The sequence below is a fragment of the Cibotium barometz genome, chromosome 60, assembly GCF_041138505.1.
Source record: "Cibotium barometz isolate CiBa-2024 chromosome 60, ASM4113850v1, whole genome shotgun sequence".
In the NCBI taxonomy this organism is placed as follows: domain Eukaryota; kingdom Viridiplantae; phylum Streptophyta; class Polypodiopsida; order Cyatheales; family Cibotiaceae; genus Cibotium; species Cibotium barometz.
Genome location: NC_141105.1, coordinates 32,845,300 through 32,869,403, shown reverse-complemented (window position 1 = coordinate 32,869,403; position 24,104 = coordinate 32,845,300). Strand labels below are relative to the sequence as shown.

Here is a 24,104-nt window from a genome sequence, read left to right as displayed (position 1 = left end):
ACTCATGCTCCTAGCCATTAATTAAAAAAAGATATTATATGGTTTTAACAAATCTCCAATTTGCGCAACATAAAAAGCATGGATTCGAGAAATTTTGCTCATGTTCCCATTTCTTTTTGGTAATCTAGGTTGAGAATTTATTTGAACAAGTTTTACCAACATTACTAAAAAGTCATCTTCTTGTATTTTTGGTCTCATGTAGGATCTCACTTTACATGATCTTTTAATTGTAAGCTTTACACACAAAAGGTAGCTGTCACACCATGTTACTTTTCAAATTGGGTGCTTCTCACTCACAAGGTCCAAAAAAGGGTCTCCTTTTTGAAGTGTACAATCTTAAAAAGTGGTAAAGTGGCATAAATTTATGTATCTTTTTTTTTGCATGCTTAAAATAATTTGATCTCTTTATAAGCTCATCCTAATGTAAATTCCTTGTCAATAGCTATGCAACTTTATTCAGTAGTAGAACCGTTCTTTAGAAGATCCTTAACAATAGATAAGAGTGAAAATATTGGGTGCTTTGTGGGGTCAGAGATGATGCTATTAAATGATCTCTTTCTTTTGGGCAAATAGAATGGGATTAGTGTGTTTACATATGGTATTTGCAAAGTGGGTTGAAGTAGGGTGTAGAAGTTAAAGGAAAGGAATTGATAAATCAAGAAAGTGCTACCTTGTATCATGATTCGTACAAGTGTCAACTAAAGGGTTGGTGGTGTGGCGCTGTCATCCGCTTTACCATCCTTATGTCCCCATAGAAGTAGAAAGGCAAGTTGTAGGGGAAAATGATTGGAGCCTTCAATGAGATATGCTACTCCAAGTGAATTAGCTTGTGTATTGATATCAAAAAGAGGGATTTTTTTAAGGGCACATGCATAGAATTCGAGCCTTTAATGAGATATGCTATTCCAAGTGAATTTCCATGTGTATTGATATTAAAAGAGGGATCTTTTGAGGGCACATACGTAGAAGGAGACCTCTTGGGGGTGCCAAGTTTGAAAGCTAATGGAGTGTTTCCTTGATGATGTGAAGAACTATACAAAGGAAATGAATGCAAATTTGATTGCTTTTTAAATACCATGCGAGGTGTTAGGAACGAACCATAAATTTGGATAACGGCCTCAACTTTAGAGAGAGAGAGAGAGAGAGAGAGAGAGAGAGAGAGAGAGAGAGAGAGAGAGAGAGAGAGAGAGAGAGAGAGAGAGAGAGAGAGAGGGGGGGGGGGGGGGGAGGGAATGCTGCCTTTTCATCATCAATGTTATCATTAGTATTAATCGGATGATTGAGAGGGAAAATAAATAGCTTTCAAAAAGGAGTTTTCTAGGTGCAACTTAATTTATTGGACTATGTAAGGGTTTTTACTAACGTGTTAGCTCTCCTAAAGGTGTCTCAAGTGCCCATTATCTTCACGTCCATATTTTCACTGATCCCAAATTTGTAGGAGGGTAGATATATAAACATTCTAATCCCTCTCTCTCTCTCTCTCTCTCTCTCTCTCTCTCACACACACACACACACACACACACACAAGCATGCACGCCAGGCATGCATGCATACACACACGTATGTATGCACATGCACACACACACATGCATGTATGTACATGTGCACATGCCAGTGCAGACGTAGACACACACAAAGATGCACATGCGTGCATGCATGCACTTGCACATGTAGACACATACACACAAGGTGCAAGTGCATGCATGTACTTTCACATGTAGACACATACACACAAGGTGCAAGTGCATGCATGCAAATGCACATACACATACACACAAGGTGCAAATGTTGACGCATACACACAAGGTGTAAATGCAAGAGAGAAGGGAAGTTTTTGGGATGAAGTTGATAATACAAGCAAGAGAAAAGCTCTTGATTTATTTTCAAGAAGAGGAAGGGCTTCAAAAACTAAGATATTGCTTTAGCAAAGCAAAAGCATTAACACACTTGTTCCCACTACTTAAAGTCTATAAAAGAAAGACGGATCCCATGTGTATGTGAACACAAGGGTTAAAACTACTTGAGGCATTCCTTTTAATGTAAGCATCTTAATACTTAGGACTATGATATGGCATACACAAAGGACCTAGGAGATGTCTGTGTGAAGAGAGTGCATGTTGTTCCAAAGAGAGTAATCCAAGGATAAATCTAATGCAAAGTCTCTAGTCGTTAATAAAGAGTGCATTTTACCTATCCGCCCCCCCCAATAATGAAAGCCTACATATCTCCTACATATAAAGCAAAAATGACTCCCATAAAAGATGAAATGTTATAAAGAGTGTGCATTTTACCTATCTGCCCCCGATAATGCCCTATATATAAAGTAGAAATGACTTCCATAAATGATGCACCATAAGAATATTGTAGCTTTTGATTGTCCATTTTTAAAAACCGTTCGTGGCATCTAGGGTGACTGTGTAACTTTACCTAAGCAGAGCCAGGGGGACTCACAAACATCCACTAGAGTCCAAACACGATCCCCTACCTCATGAACAACGCCAATTTGTTTAACAATGGTGATCGGATCCTTTCATATTCACAGAGTCCACGAATGGGTGAAACCAATGCCCACCATCCTCCCTCCAATTGGGTGAAACTAAGGCCCACTAAGGACTTGTCCATGACAGGACAATGTGCTTCCTGCGCCCTATAAAGATTTAAATTTGGCCTACCATACTTTGTTGGAACGAGTCATCTATTTGTCCACTCGTTGTTGTGAAAACGAGGACGAACACCTCCATAAGGTTGAGAGACAATCTAGAACACCTTGCTTTGAGTGCTTTAGTTGTTGTCAAGGCACCCTTAGGCCTGATTCTTAGTCTGTCTTCGCCCACCATGTAATCTAGTGCCAAGCCCTTCAATTCTATTAGAAACGTCAAACCCTCGTTGTCCGCACCATTGGACATCGGAGTTAGAAATAACTTTGGTCGGGGAATGTAAAAAAGATTGAACCATCTGGATAAAATGCTCTAAGATCTTTGGTGAAAATATCCGGTGTCCAATAAAGGGCCAAAAAAGTACATCTTTTTTGACAGGCACTGCATTTTCGGTGCTCAATTTTAGACGTACCTACTACCTAGGTCCAAGTAAAAAGGGCAAGACAACTGACACGTGGCCGACCAAGGGCAGGGGTCCACGCGGCAGGCACGAGTTGGCTAGCTCTTGGGTAACGGAAAGCATTTGCAGCTGATAAGATCAGCGATGCAGTACGACCAGTGGACTCTGCAGGAGCTCTTGGAGGCTTCAATTCTTCCTTCTGTATCTTTTCATTAATAGAGCTTCTAGCTCCGAGTGTTTACTTCATGCATTCCTCTAGGGTTTTCTCCATGCTTGCGGGACTTCTTTGAGAGGCTGGATGTATCCACACAAAAGCTTCTGTTACATGATGTTTCCTGCGCAGTGCAGTAAAGATTCCCCTGAAACCCTAAGCTTCACGTTCTATGTGCTACGAGGCTGATGACACCACCGGAAGCTTCAGCGAAAGGACGTAGGATCCATGGATGGTTTATGCGGTGAAGAAGTGCATGGTATCTGCAGACTAAAATTGTCTAGGAAACTGAAATCCTCTGCTGTATGTTTCTCTATGTCAAGGGGGTAATGAAATTACACGAATCTTCATCAAGGGCGCAGGATCCATGGATGGTGGTCTGTGCCGCGGACATATCATGATATCCACTGCATAAGATTGAGTGTCTCTGTGTAAAGGGGATGAGGAATGGGCAGCATCAACCTTCTGCCATGAGGCAAGGGCATGGGGTGAAGCCGGAGCAGATGGTCCCTTTGTCATACCTGCTCAGCCGCGAGCTGCAAAATGAGAGGCTACAGAGGCCAATGATCCAATATGGCCTTGGCGTACAGCCAAAGAAGGGGGAGGACTATGCCCTTGTCAAGGCAGACTGCCAGAGAATACCTGGGGACCGAACTTCGGCCTTTGCAGTCTTCTCGGTAAGGCTCTTACATCCATGGCCGCTAATTTTGGAGTTTCCTTTATGCCTATGGATACTTTCGTAGGGATTCTTTGCTGGATACCTTCTGGCCTCTCTCATGGATTTTTTCCCTTCATGCCAATGGCTGCTGCATGTGGGGTCACCTTCATGCACTGCCCTCCATGGCTTTTACAATTGTAGTTTATGAAAGGTGATCTGTAGCTGCAAATTACTGGAAGATTGTTATATGCATGTGGAGACGTGCTTGATTATGCCTTAATGAACGCTAATAACAAGCATGATCTGAAAACACAGTAGAAGAGGAGAGAGCCAGGTTTTCAATCTAACTACCATGTATATATATTGCTGATGAGTATATACAATGATGACGATGCTGAAAACTCAGATCTAGACTTTTAAACCCCTTGCGCTTATGCTGTTAATGGGGATTTTGTTAAGTAATTTTGCATTATCTTGATATTAGAGGTCATGCAAACATTGTAAATCCATGCTGCTAGGAAAGGCCTGAGGGCCTGGATTGGTTGAATCTCTTTATATGGAATAATTGGATTGTCTTAGTATATGGTTATTAGCATAGGATAGGTATTAGTTTGGATTCTTGTATATTTAGAGTTTGGATTCTTATATATTTAGAGTTTTGTGTAATAAAGGTTGCCCCCCCTTGGATAATCAAAGAAGAATTCATGCGCTTCATTGAATTTGTTTTGTGAGACACTTCTTCCTCTCTTGCTGCTCCTCTCCATAGCCCCTTGCCATGCTCCAGAGGACAAGATGTGGGGATCTCTTGTTGAACAACTCAGCCCTCACATTTTGGTGAAAGGCCTCTAGCCATTGCCATGAGGAGGGGTCGCAAAAGAGAGAATGAGAGAGCTTGATTTAGCTGCCTTGTATCTTGCTTTTTCCTTGAAGAGGAGACCAAGCGGGCTCAGGATAAATCTAGGAGGGGGCCAAGCACTGTAGGGAGGCCATGTGAGAAAAGCTTTTGAAGCCTTGGCCAAGCTGGTAAGAAAAGAACGAATAACGGGTAGCAATAGCAACGGGTGGCATGAGGGCTCTTGGAAGAAGCGAAATGCCACCGTTGAAGTGGTGTGCAAAGAAAGGAGTCTGAAGGTGGATTAATCCGGTGAAAGTCCTTTGTGAAGCTTGTAGAGCTCGTGTACAAGCACTGGTGGGGGTGTAAACAATTGTAGTGGCTGCTTTTCTCTTCATTGCAACAACCGGCTCACAAAACTCCATTGTGGTCTTCTATTTCGAAGGTTTGTTCAACACTAACATCTAGCTTAGCAAGGTGGTTAGGAACATTAAGTACAATAGGTACAATACGTGTTCGAAACAATTGGTAAGATAAGGTATGTTAAGTACGCCAATCCTTTTCTATTTTGAGTAGTGAATAAAATATGGCATATTGAAAACAATTGTGTACACACATTGTGTACACACAATGTGTGCATGCTCCATGGGAAAGCATATGGGATGCATGGATGAGGCATAGGGGCCACCGAATAAGGTCTAAGGAGTCGGGACAAACATGAACTTTTTATATGGAAGAGTGTGCATTTTCTTTGGTGTACAGAACACCCCAAACAGTATGAGTGCAATACGCAAAGTACCGTACGGATTAGGAGGTTGAGTACGAGTATCGAATGCAACCATGAAGCTGAGTATAGTGGCCAAAACTTTAGTGCAATGACATAACTATGAGCTTGCTCCAATCGCCAGTGGAGTTCACAAAGAGAGAAGTTTGCCATCATCCTTCACAACCGATGTAGGTTAGAGAAACGTACGTTAAAAACCTTAGTTTACTCTACAAGGAGCAATTCACATGTAGCAAAAGAACTTGTCCATTTTTTTTTTGGAATAATTTCAAACTGCAACCTTCCTAAACAAGCAATCATGCGCACATGAAGGAGGAAAATCCTTATGGAAGTCAAGGTGAATGATGATGTGTTTTTTTAGTGGAACTTTGTGGATTTTTGCCTTGAAGAAAGTAGGCTAGAGGCATGTGGTGTTTGGTGGTGGTGTTTCATCTTGAGAAAGCTTTTGTTTGCATAAGGAAGAGAAGTAGATTTGGCGGTTCATTGTTGGGTTTGAGAAGATGGAGGCATGACAATAAGTGGCTTGTCGGTGATACAAAGGCGTAATATGCAAGTGCAAGTCATGTCATTCTAGGCAGGTGTGAATTGGTTGGTATGGGTTGAGGCTTCCTAGGTGCTTGATCCGTTTCAACGGTCCATCTAAATTTGTTATTATGCATGCTAATACTGAAATCCATTGTTGGAAATAGGGTTGCAGGAATGCGCGCGCATACAGCGGAGAAGCTCAAGGAGCACACAATGAGTTGATAGATAGATGATGAATGTGTGTTGCACAAAGAAGATAAGTATATCCCAAGATAGGTGCATACTAGTACCGGGGAAAAAACGTCCTAAAGAGGGTAAAAGTGCCCCGGCTGTGTCCTAGTGTGTTCACACATATCACTACCAAATATGGCTATAAATTCTCCTTGGGAGTAATGATGTGAACGAGGGGTGAGCTGGAACTAGAAGTACAGAGATGTGCCAGGCTCTTTGGACTGTGATAAGGAGCCTAGACTAGTCCCCAAAGGAAAGTAAGTTTAAAGCTTTGTGAAAAGCTTCAAACTTCTCTCGTGGGAGAGTCTTCGTGAATAAATATGCTAAGTTGTCCTGTGTTGGCACATAAGCCAAGTTGATTTTCCTTGTAGAACATCTCCTGACATAATGATAGTGCATCTCAAATTTCAATGTGCTTTGTGCCAGTATGAAAGACTGGATTCCTCGCAATTGTCATAGCGCTCTGATTGTCAATGAAGATGGTAGTAGCTGAGGACGCGCATGAGCCAAACACACTCAACTGTAGCTGTAAACGCTACCTTGTACTCAGCTTCACAGCTAGAAGTGGCCATAGTGGGTTGTTTCTTGTTGAGCCATGATATACATGAATCACCAAGGCGAAAGCAAAAACCACTCATGGACACTCGTGTGTCATAACATCGAGCCCAATCTAAGTCTATAAATACATGTAGCTGTGTTTTTTCTCCCTTGGAATAAAATAATCCAAAGTGCTTGGTGCCCTTTAGGAAACGAAACATCCGTTTGATAGACTGCCAATGCTTTGTGGTTGGGCTATGCATAAATCTGCTCAATAGTGAGACCACATACTGAATGTCAATCTTGGTGTTACACAAAAAGATAAGACATCCAACAGCTTGATACACGCCAGCATCAAAAGGGTCACTCGCATCTTCAAGACTTAGTCGTAAACTTAGCTTCATAGGTGTAGCCATAGGTTTACAGTCTTAAAGATTGAACCTCTTCAACAATGCATTTATGTATTTTCTCTGCAGCATAACAATGTCATCATCATGCTGCCAAAACTCAATGTCCAAATAATAGTGCAATGGTTCAAGATCTGACATCTCAAAAGACTTCTCTAAATTAGATATAAAAGCTGAAATATGATCATTATTAGGGCTTGTGAATAGCATGTCAGCAACGTCTAACACAAGACCAATAAAACATCCGTAGTCCCCTTAATATAGAGGGTACTGTCAGTTGGGCTGTTGCAAAAACCATGTGCAACCAAGTATGCATATATCTTTTCGTACCATGCTCTGGGAGCCTGCTTAAGACTAAATAAAGCTTTCTTTAATCTGCAAACTTTTGATTCTTGTTTTTTTAAAACAAAACTACGAGGCTAAGATACATAGATCTCCTTATGCAAATCTCCATTCAAGAAAGTAGTTTTCATATCCAACTGACGTACATTCCAACCTTTATGTACTGCAAATGCAATGATAGTCCATATGGTGGTCATACGACGTGGGTGCAAAGGTTTTACCATAGTCAATGTCTTTCTCTTGTGCAAAACCCTTTGTAATAAGCCTAGATTTGTATTGCTCAACAACACTGGTATGCGCTTTACGTTTGAGCTTGTAAACCCATTTCGTACCAACGGCCTTCTTGCCAAGAGGCAAGGCTACCAAATCCCATGTATCATTTTTGAGTATCGAATCATATTCAGATTGCATAGCACTCATCCAATTTTTAGATTTCTTTGCTTCAAAAAAGGAGACAGGTTCCTCTTCATCACATGAACTGGCAATAAGAGTTTAACCTATATCAACATGAGATGCATAATGAGAATCTGCACGTGCTCTACTAGGCAAAGAAGTGGCCAATTTGCTATCACATAGTGTTTACACCAGCCATTTTAGCATACTTTTTGACTCCACAATTTTCCTTCCTTCCTCATCAATTGCATCATCCACATTTACCTCATCAATGAGCTGATTTGTGGGCTGAAAAACTGCTGATTTGTAACCTGTGTGGACCGATTTTCAGCATTCCTTGGATTACCCAAATGCTCTATATCAATGTGTCCTGCATTGAACAATGAATGGACAGTGTCGAATATGTCATGCGAACATACATTTTGCTGTTTTTTACATGAAAGCAAGGATTGAATTGCATCTTCCACAAATACAACATCTCTACTTACAAGAATCCACTTGGTAGTAGGATGATAGAGACGATAACCCTTACTTTCCGAGCTGTATCCCACAAAACTACATTTAATAGCCTTATCATTAAGCTTGCTGCAAAGTTGCTTAGGCACAAGTGCATAAGCAAGACAACAAAAAATGCGTGAGTGAGCTACAGAGGCTTTCTGCCATTCCAAGCTTTAAAAGGCATAATTGTATGCAAAGCCTTTGTAGGACACCTATTCAATATTGCACACATGACTGGTTCTAGCTAGAAACCATGAGGTAACTCCTGACTTTTGACCATACAACGTACTATCTCCATGAGAGACCTATTTTTACGCTCAACTACACCGTTTTGCTGACTTTTGACCATACAACGTACTATCTCCATGAGAGACCTATTTTTACGCTCAACTACACCGTTTTGCTGAAGTATATAGGGCACAGTATATTGGTGTTTTATCCCATGATCCAGCCATGTATACATGAAACTTCTTTGACATATACTCCCCCTCTCTATCAATACGCAGGATACCAATCTTACATGCAGAAGCATTTTGAACCATAGCAGCAAAACAAACAAACAAACAAACAAGGGGGTGCAGGCTTGACTCACCTCCCAACCATGACAGCCGTGGGCAAGCCCACAGTCTCGGCTGTCTCCACCGAGCCACGAGCTGAGCTAACTAGGTTGACGTACCGACCAATCTCCTCCTCGCGACGTCCCATACCGCCACAAAGCTGCCCTCGCGGGCCTCGAGATTGCTGCCGGCCTCGGCTGCGTAAAGCAAGTGCACGTCTGCACTAGATCCAGGCTCCAAGACCATAGAGCTCTCACAAACTCGCGAGACTCTCTATATCCCAATAACTAACCTTGGCCACCCTTTTATAGGCTCTTGGCCGGTCATCGGGCATCCACACTTGGGCGCCCGTCCGTCCATACTTGGGTGCCCGCCCGTTAGTTTATCCCTAACTCAGCTCGTTAATCAGCCTGCCTAGCTCCAAGCTCCCCCAAGCCTCGAAACTAGTCTTGCGTGCGTGTAGCACACGGTAGATACACACTGTGCACATGACATACTCCCCTTCCTCTAAGAGCTCACTCCTGAGCTCACTAAAAAGCCAGGGTAATCTCTCTGAAGAGTAGTCAATGTCTCCCATGTAGCATCCTCCTCAACACGATCCTTCCACTTGATCTTGTATTCCGTGATAAGCGTATTACGCAATCTTCTTTCACGAAATCCAAGAATCTTTTCAGGTTCGTGCGGAACAAATGTCATGTCCTCGACATCTATGATTTCTTGAGGAGTAACTAACTGATCTGTTCCACCCAGTACTTCCTTAAGTCTACTGACATGAAATACAGGATGAACTTTCACATGAGAAGGCAAATCCAATTCATATGCAACTGAACCAATCCGCCGTGTAACACGAAATGGTCCACAGTATCTAGGGTTTAATTTCGGAGATCGACCTATCCGTAAAGTCTCAGAATCTTTCAGAACTCGCAAATACACCATCGTTCCTTCAGAGAACTCTCTGGGTGAACAATGTCTATTAGAATAAAACCTGTCTCGGTCTTGAGCACTTCTAATAGATTCCTTGGCAACTTGTAACATTTCCTACGTGCTGCATCATGCTGAAGTCCTGAGAATCCTACTGTAACAGGTGATCTAGGTTGAAAACCATACATAAGCATGAAAGGACTAAACCCTGAACTCGTATGCTTAGTACTGTTATATGCAAATTCTAACATAGGAAGATAATCCTCCCATGAACTCTGTCTTTTGGATACATATGCTCGAAGCATATCCTCTAAAATTTGATTCACTCTTTCAGTCTGGCCCATCAGATTGAGGATGATCAGAGGAACTCAAATTCAAAGTTGTTTCCAACTTCTCAAAAACAAGTTTCCAAAAATCACTCGTAAACTTAGAGTCCCTATCACTGACTATGTCCTGCGGTAACCCGTACAGTCTAAACAATTGCTCGATAAACTGCCGAGCTAATTGCGTTGCTGTAATAGTCTTCCGGGTTGGTAAAAATCTAGCCATTTTTGTCAAGCGATCTACCACAACCCAAATAGAATCGTGGCCTTGATGTGTTCTTGGCAATCTGGTAATATGCAAAGGATGCAACAACCCAGCCTGTCTAAAGCGTTCAGCTTTATTTCCCTGACAAATCTGACACTTGAGAACATAATCTTCTACATACCCTTTCATCTTTGGCCAATAAAAAGTGTGTTTTACTAACGATAGCGTTCTGTGTATCCCAGGGTGTCCAGCAGAAGGGGCATCGTGACACTCCTTAAGAATCTTGGACCTAATGTCCGGGATCTGTGGTACACAAATTTTGTCATTACGGAATAGTAAACCATTCCGAATCATCCACTGGCCTCCTGCAGCTTGAATTGTAGACTGCTCAGTCATCGAGTCTTGGTCAATCAATGAGCTCCCGTCCTGGATCTTCTGCCAAAATGGACCAAAATAACTGAGTCCTGCAAAGCCCTCTCAATGACTGAAATAAGTCAATAGAAATCTCGGTGAACGACAAAGTATTCACCTCTCGAATTCGACTAAGCGCATCTGCAATACTATTCATGGACCCTTTCCGATAACGGATCTCAAAATCAAAATCTTGCATTAACTCCGCCCAACGAGCTTTCCTTCCTCTCAAATCATCCACATCACACACATACTTGATTGATTGATGATCAGTCAATACCACAAACTTGGAGCCATATAAATAATGTCTCCAAACCTTGAGAGCATGAATCACAGCATAAAGCTCCTTCTCAAGGGTTGGCCAACGAGATTGAGTGTCGTCTAGCGTTTTACTTTCAAAAGCAATCGGTCTACCATCTTGAAATAAAGCAGCTCCGATAGCATAGTCACTGGCATCAGTTTCAAGAACATAAGGCCGACTAGGATTAGGTAATGCTAAGATAGGTGCTTCCTTGACTTTATCTTTCAAAAGTCTGAAGGCCATATCCAAATCGTTATTCCAAGTGATAGGCTAGTTTGACTTATGTCCACGACCTTTCAATAAGTCGGTCATCGGTAGTGTGAGCTGAGAGTACTCCCGTACAGATTTCCGAAGAAAAACTACAAAACCGAGAAAAGAACAAAGTTGTTTCACTGTTCGCGGTATAGGCCAGTCCAGAACCTTCTGCACTCGGTCCTAGTCAATGCTCAATCCATCTCTAGTGATCTTGTGTCCCAAGTAAATGATGTCGGTCATAAAGAACTCACATTTACTTAACTTAGCATTCGGTCATAAAGAACTCACATTTACTTAACTTAGCATATAGTCGATTCTGTCTTAAAATAGATAAGACAATCGTGAGGTGTCTGACATGGTCCTCAAGAGTACGACTATATATCAAAATATCATCCAGGAACACCACCACAAATTTCCCCAAATGTTCACGAAAAAGATTGTTCATCATTTGCTGGAAAGTGGCTAGAGCAAAAGGTAATACGAGAAACTCGTAATGGCCATACCTAGTCCGAAAGGCGGTTCTTTCGACATGCCTTTCATGAATACGTATTTGGTGATAGCCAGTACGTAAATCTATCTTCGTGAAATATTTGGCTCCTGCTAACCGGTCAATCAGGTCATCTGATCTAGGGAGAGGATAACGGTTCCTAATGATCAGCTTGTTCAATCTCTTGTAATCTATACACATTCTCCAGGTGTTGTCCTTCTTTCTCCTAAGCAACACAGGTGCACCCCAAGGTGATTTACTTGGACGGATCTGGCCCATCCTCAAATAATCTTCGAGTTGTTTAGCCAACTCATCTTCCTCAGCTTGGCTCATCCTGTAAGGTGGAATACTGACAGGATGAGCGCCAGGGATCAAGTCAATACGATGATTTACTGTCCGTTCAGGTGGTAAACCCGTTGGCAGTTCCTTAGGAAATACGTCTTGAAACGAGTCAAGTATCTTCTATAATTCTTTGCTTTCAAACACACTTAATTCATTTACATCCAAGGAAGGGATGAGAAACGAAGAAAGTGGAATCAATACACAATGGAAAGCGGTATACAAAGAAGAATCCATTATATTTTCAAAATCAATAGTATTTACAAGAGGTCCCTGAGAGGGATGTATACAATCACCTAAAATACTATACTTGGTGTCTCTATGCTAAAAAGAAAAAATATGACTAGACCAATCTATCTGGACTTGAAGAGTCTTAAACCACTCAATCCCTAATAACAAGTCTACATTTTCTAGATGCATTACATAGCATTCCAAAGTGTCTTTGTAGTCTTGAATCTGGATTGGAAGCATCTCCACCTTTCGATCCCAAACTTGCCTTCCCATAGGTAGGCGTACCTCATAGGTATGATTGCTAGGTGTCGTATCAAGACTCAATTTCTGCACAAGTTTGTAGTTAACAAAGTTGTGTGAGCTACCAGGGTCTAGAAGAATGTGAATCTTATGGCCATTCACTTCTCCATAAACTCGGAGAAGATCATGCAAGCCAAATACTTTAAAATTGAACAGACAATCAAAGGGCGAGAAAGTACAGTAATTGACATACCTGTCAAAGACAACTGGTTAGCTGCCTTTGGCTTGGGTCCTGCGTTTGTCTTGGCACCCTTTTGCTTTGGGCACTCATTACGCATGTGTCCTTTTTCTTCGCAGATAAAACACCGTCCTTCCTTCTTGAGCTTAAAAGCCCTAAGGAGTCGTTTCTTCTTCGTTGGTGTCGAACTGGAATTCTTCGAAGGTTAGTCCGAAGACTTTCCTTCTGTCGTGTTAGCCATAGGTGCGGAGAACTTTCGTTTATGCTTGTTCCCCTGCTCGGTAACGGGTTTCGACTTGGAAGAGACCATTGTATCATCATAGATACAAGCTGAATGAATGGCCTCATCCAATGTTTTACATTTCTTATTTTTAACCTGTAAACGGTATGAGTATGGTAAACCAGCTACGAAAAACCCCAAAAGAGTAGTGGGATCCATCTTTGTAGCTTTTATCTGCAAGTCCCTAAACTTCTGGAGGTAGACCTCATAAGTGAGGTGCTGCGAGGTCATGGTCAAAGCTGAAAACCGGGCAACAACATCATAATCATCCTCTTTCTTGAGGAATTCTTTCTTAAAGACGTCTTCAAATTGTGCCCAAGTCATTGGCTTAGGGTTGAGTTCCTTCCACCAAAGCAAAGCTTTGCCGGACAGGAAACCTGCTGCTAACTGGATCTTCTTTCCATCATCATATGGATGAAACTGAAAGTGAACTTGCCACTTATGTAGCCACGTGTCCACGATCTCCTTGGTACGCTGCTTTTGCTCGCCCTCGAACGGTTCCGGAGTAATGTTGGGGCCTAAAGCAGAGGCCAAGGTATCCATACCTGATAAAGTAGAGAGGGTAGTGGTCAATAGAGTGATGGAGTTCTGCAAAGCTTGCATCTGGGCTGCGATTTGTGCCTGATGTTCCGTTGAAGAAGCTTCGAGAGCTACTTTGAACTCTTGGAAATGTGATTTTGACACAAAATCATCAAAAAGATCGGCATCAGTATCTTTCGTAGCCGGCAAGCCTTTGCGTTCCACAAGGGGCTCCAACTCCGATTCTTGGGTCGACATCGTGAAGAGGGTAAGGAGAGAGAAAATTTGATCTTTGCACAACAAAAGTGCGAGTGAACTTGAGAGCTTGAAAACTTGAGAGATGTGTGGCAAGAAGCCCACTTAAGGGGGTTTATAAAGGTTTCCACAAAAACTAAAAGCCTCCAAAAGCTATCTTTGGCTTTTGCTTTTGTGTTTATATATATATATATATATATATATAAACTCTTTTAAAAAAAAAACACTTTTGAACCTTGGAGGGGGGTTTTTTTTTTGAACGTTTTAAAATTAAAAAAAACGGAAGCCCATAAAAAAATGAGTGCTTTCCTTGTTTTTTCTTTTTTTTCTCATCCCTCTTGGATTAGCCGGCGTGTTGTCTGCTGACGTCGAGTGCTGCCGGTGCTAGCTTTCCTGCCGGCGCTTGCTCGCCTGTCGATGGCTGCTGACATCGTGCGTCTTCTCGCCATCCTGCGCCTGCGACAGCCCCGTATAGGCGTGGCCACAAGTTCACGTGGGCCTGGGCGCCTGCCTGGACTGGCTACGCAAGCCTTAGGCGCCTGACCACCTGTAGCTACTGCCTTTGCCTACACGTACAGCTCTTTACGACCAGCAACTCCTCACGATCAACACTGCAGCATGCACCTAGCTCGCTTTCTCTCGCTCTCTCTCTCGTTCGGGCCAAAAGCAACGTGCTTTTTTTGTTTTCTCTCTCTACGTTCATGCGACTGCACAAACGAATCTCTCCTCTTCTTTGCAAAGCAAACGACCCTACTTAGACTACCACCTCCCATCAACATGGGTTTCTTTGATGAAAAAAAACACATACTGAATCTGAAAACAGCAGGATGCACAGCAAAAACAGCAAGCTTTTTAACACATACCTTTCTTCGACCTCATCTTCTCTACCTACCGACTTGCTCGTTCACGAGCTATGCTCTGATACCACTGTCAAATCCCCACGGATCTCCTCGTGATCGTTCTTGGTACGAGACTCGAATCCTGCAAACAAACGAACAAACAAACAAGGGGTTGCAAGCCTGACTCACCTCCCAACCATGACAGCCGTGGGCAAGCCCACAGTCTCGGCTGTCCCCACCGAGCCATGAGCTGAGTTAACTAGGTTGACGTACCAACCAATCTCCTCCTCGCGACGTCCCATACTGCCATGAAGCTGCCCTCGCGGGCCTCGAGATTGCTGCCGGCCTCGGCTGCGTAAAGCAGGTGCACGTCTGCACTAGATCCAGGCTCCAAGACCATAGAGCTCTCACAAACTCGCGAGACTCTCTATATCCCAATAACTAACCTTGGCCACCCTTTTATAGGCTCTTGGCCGGTCATCGGGCGTCCACACTTGGACGCCCGCCCGTCCATACTTCGGTGCCCGCTCGTTAGTTTATCCCTAACTCAGCTCGTCAATCAGCCTGCCTAGCTCCAAGCTTCCCCAAGCCTCGAAACTAGTCTTGCGTGCGTGTAGCACACGGTAGATACACACTGTGCACATGACACTCTATGCGCAAGTTCTATGTTCCATGTCCAAGCTCTACGCCCAAGTTCTCCATGTCCAAGCTCTCCATGTCTAAGCTCGCATACAAGAAACATAGGTGAGGTATGTGTAAATAACAAACTACTAGATACCCAAAACAGCTTTGTAGGAGGCGGCGGTGTTGCAAGAGGCGGTAGGCAACACTACAAGGGGCAGCGGAGTTGTGTGAGGCAGTAGGTGGATTTTTTGAGTGGCGGCTCTGGGCGGTGGCGCCTCTGGTGGCTCAGCTGGTGGAGGCGCTACATAGGAGTGGCGGTTCCAGGCGGCGGCAGATCCAAGTAGCGGCGGCGCGGCATAGAGGCGGGCGGTGATGGCACTCCACAGGCGGCTAGCTCTGGGCGGCGCCGTCGCTGGTGGCTCAGCCGAAGGAGGCGATGACGCTTCTGGTGGCGGCGGTGTGGCAATATTTCAGACTGGGAAGAGGAGGAGAGTAGAGGTGGAGATAAAGATAATAATGCTCTAACTCTTCAAGATAACTTCTCCCGAGAGGTGGTTCTCCACAAAATTTATGATTCTTCAAGAGGGTACAAGCTTCTTATATACTTGAAAAGGGGCCCCTACTTTTTGTCATGCTTGCTTTTGTCTTTTTGCTTTGCTTTTTGTTTTTCTATTTTAAATATTTTAATAATAGTCAAGAATGACCAAAGTTCTTGATTTATGCGTTTGTAGCTTCAGGGCCTTGCTTTTTGGCCCTAGAACTGCGTTTTGAAAAAGTGGCTTTTAGCTTTTTGGTCCGGCTCAGTCTCCTCTTTCCAAGGGTGCCCTTGGCTCATGGTCAACCTTGTTTGCCTTTTTTATTTTTCCTGCTTTTTGACCATTTTTCTTACACAAACCTTATGGACCCTGTCCCCATGTCTTCTTTCACCTGTCTGGTGTTCGAGCATGGGTTTCATTATGTGAAATAGAGCTAGGAGGGCCAAATAGTTACAGTGACCGCTTGCTTTTACAAAAAGATACTCCAAAGATAAAGCCTGATAGCTTTTTGAGTCTTTAAGCGTACAAGTTCTTTCCAAAAATATAGCAAGCCTAATTATAGAGTCTTGGGCCTACCAAAAGCATAAAAATATTATTTGGTATGTACAAAGGTTTAAGACTAAGACCTTCCAAAAATATAAATGCCAAATATGAAAACCTAAGAGGTGATCGCATGTCTTTCAAGATATCTCATTGTGGTCCAGCACATGTTTCACCCGCAACTAACTCATAGTCCGCCACTCATCGCCTACACCAAAATAATATTAGTCAGTGCACACAGCCGATTAAACACATTAATCCTGACTATATCATACCAACGCACACAGCTGATTAAACATATTAATCTTGGAAAATGATATAAATAAAAGATGAATCCCATACACAAATACTGACCCAATCTACATATTTCATATATGGAATTAAAATAATGGCATCACCCACATTCCTATGTGAAAGCAATGATTATGTTGGACATAGAGGTGTCTCTTCTTCTTTTTAAATTGTTTCTAGAGATTTCTTTTGGCCTAACATGTGTCGTGACATTGCAAAGTTTGTTTCTGAATGTGTTATATATCAAAAGATAAAAAGTCATAAAGGAAAGAAATTTGGATTGCTTATGTCTTTACCTATTCCTAATCAACCTTGGGAACAAATAAACATGGATTTCATTTCTGTTTTTCCTCTGACTGCTAGCAAGAATGACATGTTGATAGATTTAGCGAACATGCTTATTTCATTCCTTGTAAATGCTTATCAAGCTGCATATATATTCATTAAACAATTGTATGTGCATCATGGATTACCAAAGATTATTGTCTTTGATAGAGATAGAAATTTTTTTAGTGATTTTTGGACTACATTGTTTGACAATCTTGATACAAAACTTGATTTTTCTACTGGTTTTTATCTTGAGTCAAATGATCAAACTGAAGTTACAAATAGCACCATTCTTGATTTGCTTCGATTCTATGTTTCATCTCAGCCTAAGCAGTGGAACAAGTATTTACACATTTTGCAATTTGCATGTAACAGCTGTCCTTACATTGCTACTAAGAAAGCCACCTTTTGAGATAGTCTATGGAAAGTCTTTGCCAACTCTTACGACTCGTTTTTCACATTCTATAGAGGCTGCAGACTCATTTGCTAGAGACTTTGACCAAATCCATAGTTTAGTGAAAGAGATCATTCAAAAAGCACAAGAAAAGTACACGAAATATGCGAATCATAAACGCAACTTGCAAGCATGTTACCTTCAACAAAGACGACTATGTACTTTGCATTGAGAAAAGGAGACTCAAGTTTGTAGAGACCAACCTTGTAGTTAAGCTAGCTCCTAGATTTTATGGACCTTTCAAGATCATTGCAAAGATTAATGATAATGCCTTTAAATTGGAGCTACGTTCTAATTGGCATATGAGCCTGACTGCTCTGATACCAATGTTGCATGCACAAAAGCCTTGCTGTATTGATCCACAGTCCTAAGCCTGATTAAGAACAAGATACTGATTTAAACATGATCAAGACAAAGGAGAGAGAAGAAGAGAGAGATTGGTGTCAGGGTTTTCTCTATTTAATATGGTACAAAAAGGTTGCTGAATGTATATACATGATGTAGGTCCTTGGTCAGTCCCCTAGGGGCGACCTTTTGTTACATGCATTGAGGTTGATCGTGGTAATGCACAACAGGGCCTTCTTTATACCTTTATTTGGTGAGATCTTTAGCATCCATTCATAGAGTAGAGAGAATAGAATAGAAGAGAAGTAGACGACAATATTGGGTCCCAATTACCACTGAAGGTCCCTCCCCCCCCACCCCTGCAAGTAGGAGTATTTGCTTATATTACTTTTTCTTTGGAGAAATGTTATACAATGCTTGAGAAAAAGCGATATGATTGTCCAACGCAAGGATGAGGAAGACCGTATGTTGGCCAAGTATCCACCAATCCAAGGCACTGCAGAAGACTCTTTGGGGCCACTTATGCAAGTCTAGAATAGCTGTAGGACTGCACATATGCTTGTTGAGAATGGAAGGGAAACTTCAATGTTTGCTTGGAGAGGATGAAGACTGAATGCTGGCTGAATACTACTTGTAGACTTTGCTGATTATGAATGATTTATGCTGATTTTATGTGCTTGCTTATATAGTCCCAAAAGGAGCTGGTCAGCCAGATGATGTTGTCGGTTAGATTCTGTTGGACCAAAAAAAAAATGCTATAAAATAGCATTAAATGCTATAAAAAGAACATTTAATGTTTGCGCTTAACAACTAATGTTGTAGCCTTCATTTTCCATGCTGCTGCTGCTGAGACCCAATGCTGGCTGACTGCTGCATATGCTCAGATATGCTGTCGGCCTGCTGTATATGCTGGTTGACTAGAGCATAGCGGCTCCAGATGCATGTCCGTTGGCCCTTTCTGCTGTCCAGGGCTGTGAACAGCCCTTGGACAGGCTGATGAAGCCATGGGCTGGCCCTTTGGCTGGCCCATAGGCATGCAATGATTATGTTTATGCTACTAATGCATACGTACTGCTAAGGCTGACTGCTGCATGCACTAATCTGATGAATTCTCCAATGTTGCATGCGCGGAAGCCTTGCTGTACTGATCCATAGCCCTAAGCCTGATTAAGAACAAGATGCTGATAAAACATGATTAAGATAGAGGAGAGAGAAGAAGTGAGAGATTTGGTGTCAGGGTTTTCTGTATTTTAATATGGTACAAAAGGTGGCTTAATGCTTGTACATGCTTGGGCCTTGGTCAGCCCCAAGGGGATGACCTTCTGGCCTCTTTCTACACGACTTCTACTTAATGCTACTTCTACTAAGGTTGGAATGACTTGATGAAATGCTGAGAATGACTTCACGCTTATATATATGTTGGAAAGCTGGTCGGCCAGCAACATGCTGCTGTCGGCCTGTTGTATAGACAAACACCCTGAAAAATACTGCTCTTTGTCTTTTGGTCTTGCCCACACTTGCTGCCTACCGTAGAGCTCGTGGCAGCCTGCTACACAAGGTCTTGCTGCCAGCTGACAGGGTATTTGCTGTGAGTCGACAGGCCACCATGTCTTCCCATGATGTTGCTAGTGATGCTGCTGATCTTGATGATGATGATGATGAGAATGATGATGTGTGGATGCTTCTGTTAGTGATGATGCTCTGACTGTGCCTATATGTTGTCCTAACTGCTAGATTAGTCAAGGATTAAGACTGTTCGTGCAGATGATTAGCCACGGCACGGGCATGCACGTGACATTCCCTTCTGCTAAACTTGATGACGGGGTGGACACTGTCATCTCCCTGGACTGCTACTGACTTTGACCTTCTACTGAACTGACGTTGAGTTTGACTGATATTTTTGTTTGAACACCTTCACTCCTGAGCTCCGCTTCCAAGTTTTGTTGAAGAACTCAACACTTGTTCTGCTGCTATCTCCTTGCTTGCTTTTCCCTTACCCTTAACACAGTGGTGGGTCACCCATCGGAACTGATCATGCCTGTTGCTAGGCCTTCGGGGTGGAGGGGGCGAGCCAAGAAATAGGAGAATGGAATTGGAATGGAGAGGAAAGAGGAGTTTCTGGACGAAATGGGGGTTTGCAAACAGTGGGAGGGGAAGGCTTCCTTAGTATAATTTGAACATACATGTACCAACTATAATATGCCATAGCTTTTAATGCCATGCAGACATACGAGGTTTGGTTCTTCTCCTAAAAAGAACAACATTCTCGTAAGTCTATGCTAAGATAGACATTCAATTGATTCGTAGCTTTTAACCTCATCAATACAATGGAGGCTTGGCAAGGTTTCATCATTTCATTTCTTGCTTGCCCAGAGTGGCTTCCATATGCAATGCTTGGTTGTGAATGGCTGGAAATCGATGGTGATTTACATTTTAGGAAAATCAATTCCCAAACTAGTCACTGAGATGTGACCTATAGTGCTGTGAGTTGGTTAATCAAGTTGCAGAAACGTGTTTTGCCAGGTTCTAGATGGTCACAATGGAGCTGCAGCTGCTGTATATGCAAAAGACAATCTCCTGAAGGATGTGATGTGTGCAGTTCCTCCTAATCTCAGCAGAGACGAATGGCTGGCAATACTACCAAGAGCATTGGTTGCTGGTTTTGTCAAAACCGACAAGGAATTTCAAAGGAAAGGTTTGAATGAGACTGATTTTTTCTCCATCAAAGTGGCTAAGTATGTGGCACATTTGGTGGTTTCAGTGAAGAAACCTGTGTGTACATTTATCGATGGATATCAAAGACCAAAATGGTTTGTTTTTCAGAACAATCATCAGGAACTACAGTCACCTTTGTCGTGGTGGATGGATGGACTGTTACCGTTGCCTCTGTTGGAGATTCACGTTGTATTCTAGATTCCCAAGGAGGTGCTATATCCACATTGACGGTTGATCATAGACTGGAAGAGAACGTGGAAGAGTAAGATGATCGTGTCGATCCGGTTGGGTTAATCTTCATTATTACTTCATGTCTCTTGGAAAAGATTAGAGATGCTGTGCTTTGGCCCAACGGTTTTGTTTTTCTGCAGAAGGGATAGGGTAACAGCGAGTGGTGGTGAAGTGGGTAGGCTGAGCCTTGTCGATGGAGTTGAGGTAAAAGTGTGGTTTGAAGATTCCAGTTTAATTTTCCAATGCTTTTAATTGAACACTCAGACTAATTTTTCAAGCTCTCAATCCAAGCCTTCAATTCACAGATTGGGCCGTTACGGTGCTGGCCAGGTGGCCTTTGCCTCTCAAGGTCCATTGGTGACAAGGATGTTGGTGAATATATTGTACCCATTCCTCATGTGAAACAAGTAAAGGTGAGTGCAAAGTATGGTCGTCAATAGTCGTCATATTCATGGTCTGATTGGGAGGAGTGTTCAAATTCTAGAACTGTTTTTCCTTCAAATTAAGCTCTGCTACTTTGGAATTTTTGCAGCTTTCGAGTGCAGGTGGTCGACTCATTATTGCCTCAGATGGTGTTTGGGATGCATTAAGCTGTGAACGGGTAACAAAGTGTTGCCGAGGTCTGCCTGCTGAGCTTGCAGCAAAACAAGTTGTCAAGGTTCGCACCATAATTTTTCATTGCTGCTGCGCATTTCTCTTTATATTGTGCCTTCGATAGATAGCTTGAGAATTTTTTTTAATTAGGGTGATGTTATCACTAATATGTGCAGTCATGAATGCAACATTTAGTCTGAGGTTCTATGCCATTCGGGTACACCAAGTATGGTTAATCATCATCCCAAATGCAGATGCAATTACTTTGACCTTTATCTCTGATCAATTTCAAAGCTCTGTGCTTTGCAAATGTGGAGCTTTGAGGGTTTCTATGGGCAAATGATCAGAGGAACTGATGTTGCAGATGCCTGGAGTGCTGAAACAGGGGTCCTATTGGGAGGCACCAAGGATGGGTTTTGTAGAAGTGAACAGATTTGTTGGGGGGATGGGTAGTGTGTAGTTTGGGGTCCCTTCCCCACATCTCTAATGTCTCATGCTAATTCTACAGCAGGCTGCAGCATCTTTTGCCCCCTTACAAGCCTCCAGTTTAGCCCTGGGAAGGGTGGGACCCTTGCGTGTGACCACAGGGATTCCGAAACACAAATATCCATCTGTGTCTGCAAAAAGCGAGAGGGGGGATGTGGCTTGTCTGCACAAGGATTTTTTGTCTTTTCTAGAATCATCTTTGTGTTACGTCTAAATGTTTGCTGGGTTGTTCTCTGTAATACAATGGACCATATCGACCCATCATGTTTGGATTCTCTGACTAGTGTGGTGGTTGAAGAGTATGCTGGTCTGGCTGTCACTTCAGATGCAGCTGATGGGCTTGGCATGGCTTACGTTTGAGACCATCTGATATATCTTGTCTCAAGCTCCGATTTTATCACGACTATGGTATTTAACTTTACTGCATCTAGGGAGGGTTCTTGTGAGGTGGTATGGACAGGATCACCACTACAGATTTAGATATTGCAAAATTTTAGAACGGTGTTGAACAGTTAACAACAATGACCATACCATCTGGCTAAAATTCCACAACATTATGATGCAGGAAGCCCTTAAGGATAGAGGCCTTCGGGATGACACAACCTGTCTTGTGGTTGATATAATGCCACCGAAGCTTCCTACCCCCATATCTCCTGCTAAGAAGCAGAGTAAGCTTAAAGCTTTTCTTTTTGGAAAGAGGTCTCGAGAAGCAAGAAACAAACCGCCTGATAAGTTGGCTGAGGTGGGCATTGTGGAGGAACTTTTTGAGCAGGGGTCTGCCATTTTGGCTGAGAGGTGGGTGCTTCATTTTGCACAGGCCCTAGTGTGTGTGAAATGAGATATTTCTTGTATTAATTCATAAGTGTACATGTGCTTTGATGCTAAGAAGCTCTGTAAATAACTCAATTTGTGCTTTGTTATAATTTTATGGCTGTTTACTTGTATTAGCAGGCTTGGATCTGATAGCTCAACACCAGCAGCTTTAGGATTGTTTCATTGTGCAATATGCCAAATGGATATGACACCAAGTGAAGGTATATCTGTGCATGCTGGATCTTTTTTCTCCCTGAGTGCAAGACCATGGGAGGGGCCATTCATATGTGTGAGCTGTAAGTTGAAGAAAGATGCCATGGAGAGCAAGAAGCAAGAAAGAGAGAGGGTCAGTGTTACATGACCTCTCTTTCCTTACTCATGCTATGTAGTCATGCTAATGTAGTAGTGATGTAACAAGAGCGGCAAGCTCCATGTCAGCACGCACAATGATTATCCTTGACCCAAACCCATATATTCACAAGGCATAAACTCTCAGAGGTTTCCATTTAGGTACATTGGAGATGCTTCTGGCGCTGATAGTTGTATAGCTTGCAACTGAGATCACGTTGCATCTAGGAATATCACGGTCTTAGTAAGTGCTGTATTGATTGTTGCCTTAGTAATGTCCTATTGATCACTTAGAATCTGTCACATAAAGCTCCCATCAGGGAAACACGAATGTACCTTGGGGAGCATTGTACAAAAGTATAAGCTGTTATACTATGGAATAAGGTTTAAGTCCAGCAAATGGATTGGATATTCAAAGCCTACTTGTGTTTTCCTCTTGGTCTCCATTCTCATTGTACACGACTTCGGGATTCTATGATCAAATTTTAACACAGCAGCAGTAGGAATGTAGGCACATTGTTGGAGGGACAACCTACAGTGTTAGTAGGTATTGATTCAATCTCCATGCACAGCTGAGTGAGAAATATATCACAACATATTCCAAGTAACTTTCCCCATGGGACATACATAACACTCGTGCTGCATACTGAAAGAAGCTATGCACATTGCAAGAAGCTCGGATGGACGTAGCTCTAATACTAGTTTTGGGATGGAAGAAATACAGGAGTTGACGTGTGTGTGGGGGGGAGTTTTTTCATTTCTTGAAGTCGTTGAATTGGTCTTGAATTACACGCTTTTGGTTTTTGGCCGAGGAGGATTCAGCGTGAAGCTAATTTAGGTAACTTTATCTATTATCTATTATTAGATATTAACCACAATAAGGGGAAAGAATCCCATCGATTTGACCCTTTGTATTCAAGATTC

At 42.5% G+C, this 24,104-nt stretch overlaps 1 protein-coding gene across 2 annotated transcripts; it reads left to right on the top strand.

The window, feature by feature from the left end:
* Window positions 1-3,178: 3,178 nt before the first annotated feature.
* Window positions 3,179-23,612, top strand: LOC147605253 (putative protein phosphatase 2C 5). Of its 2 annotated transcripts, XM_086794363.1 has the most exons (8): window positions 3,179-3,945; window positions 20,517-20,688; window positions 20,817-20,970; window positions 21,080-21,143; window positions 21,245-21,352; window positions 21,472-21,597; window positions 22,585-22,814; window positions 22,971-23,612. In XM_086794363.1, exons 1-8 carry the CDS (start codon window positions 3,709-3,711, stop codon window positions 23,191-23,193), a joined length of 1,314 nt encoding a protein of 437 aa, XP_086650489.1. In that variant the 5' UTR covers window positions 3,179-3,708; the 3' UTR covers window positions 23,194-23,612. The 2 variants fall into 2 exon arrangements, with proteins under 2 accessions (XP_086650489.1, XP_086650490.1); XM_086794364.1 differs by lacking the exon at window positions 22,585-22,814 and having other exon boundaries at window positions 3,180-3,945.
* The last annotated feature ends 492 nt before the right edge of the window (window positions 23,613-24,104 follow it).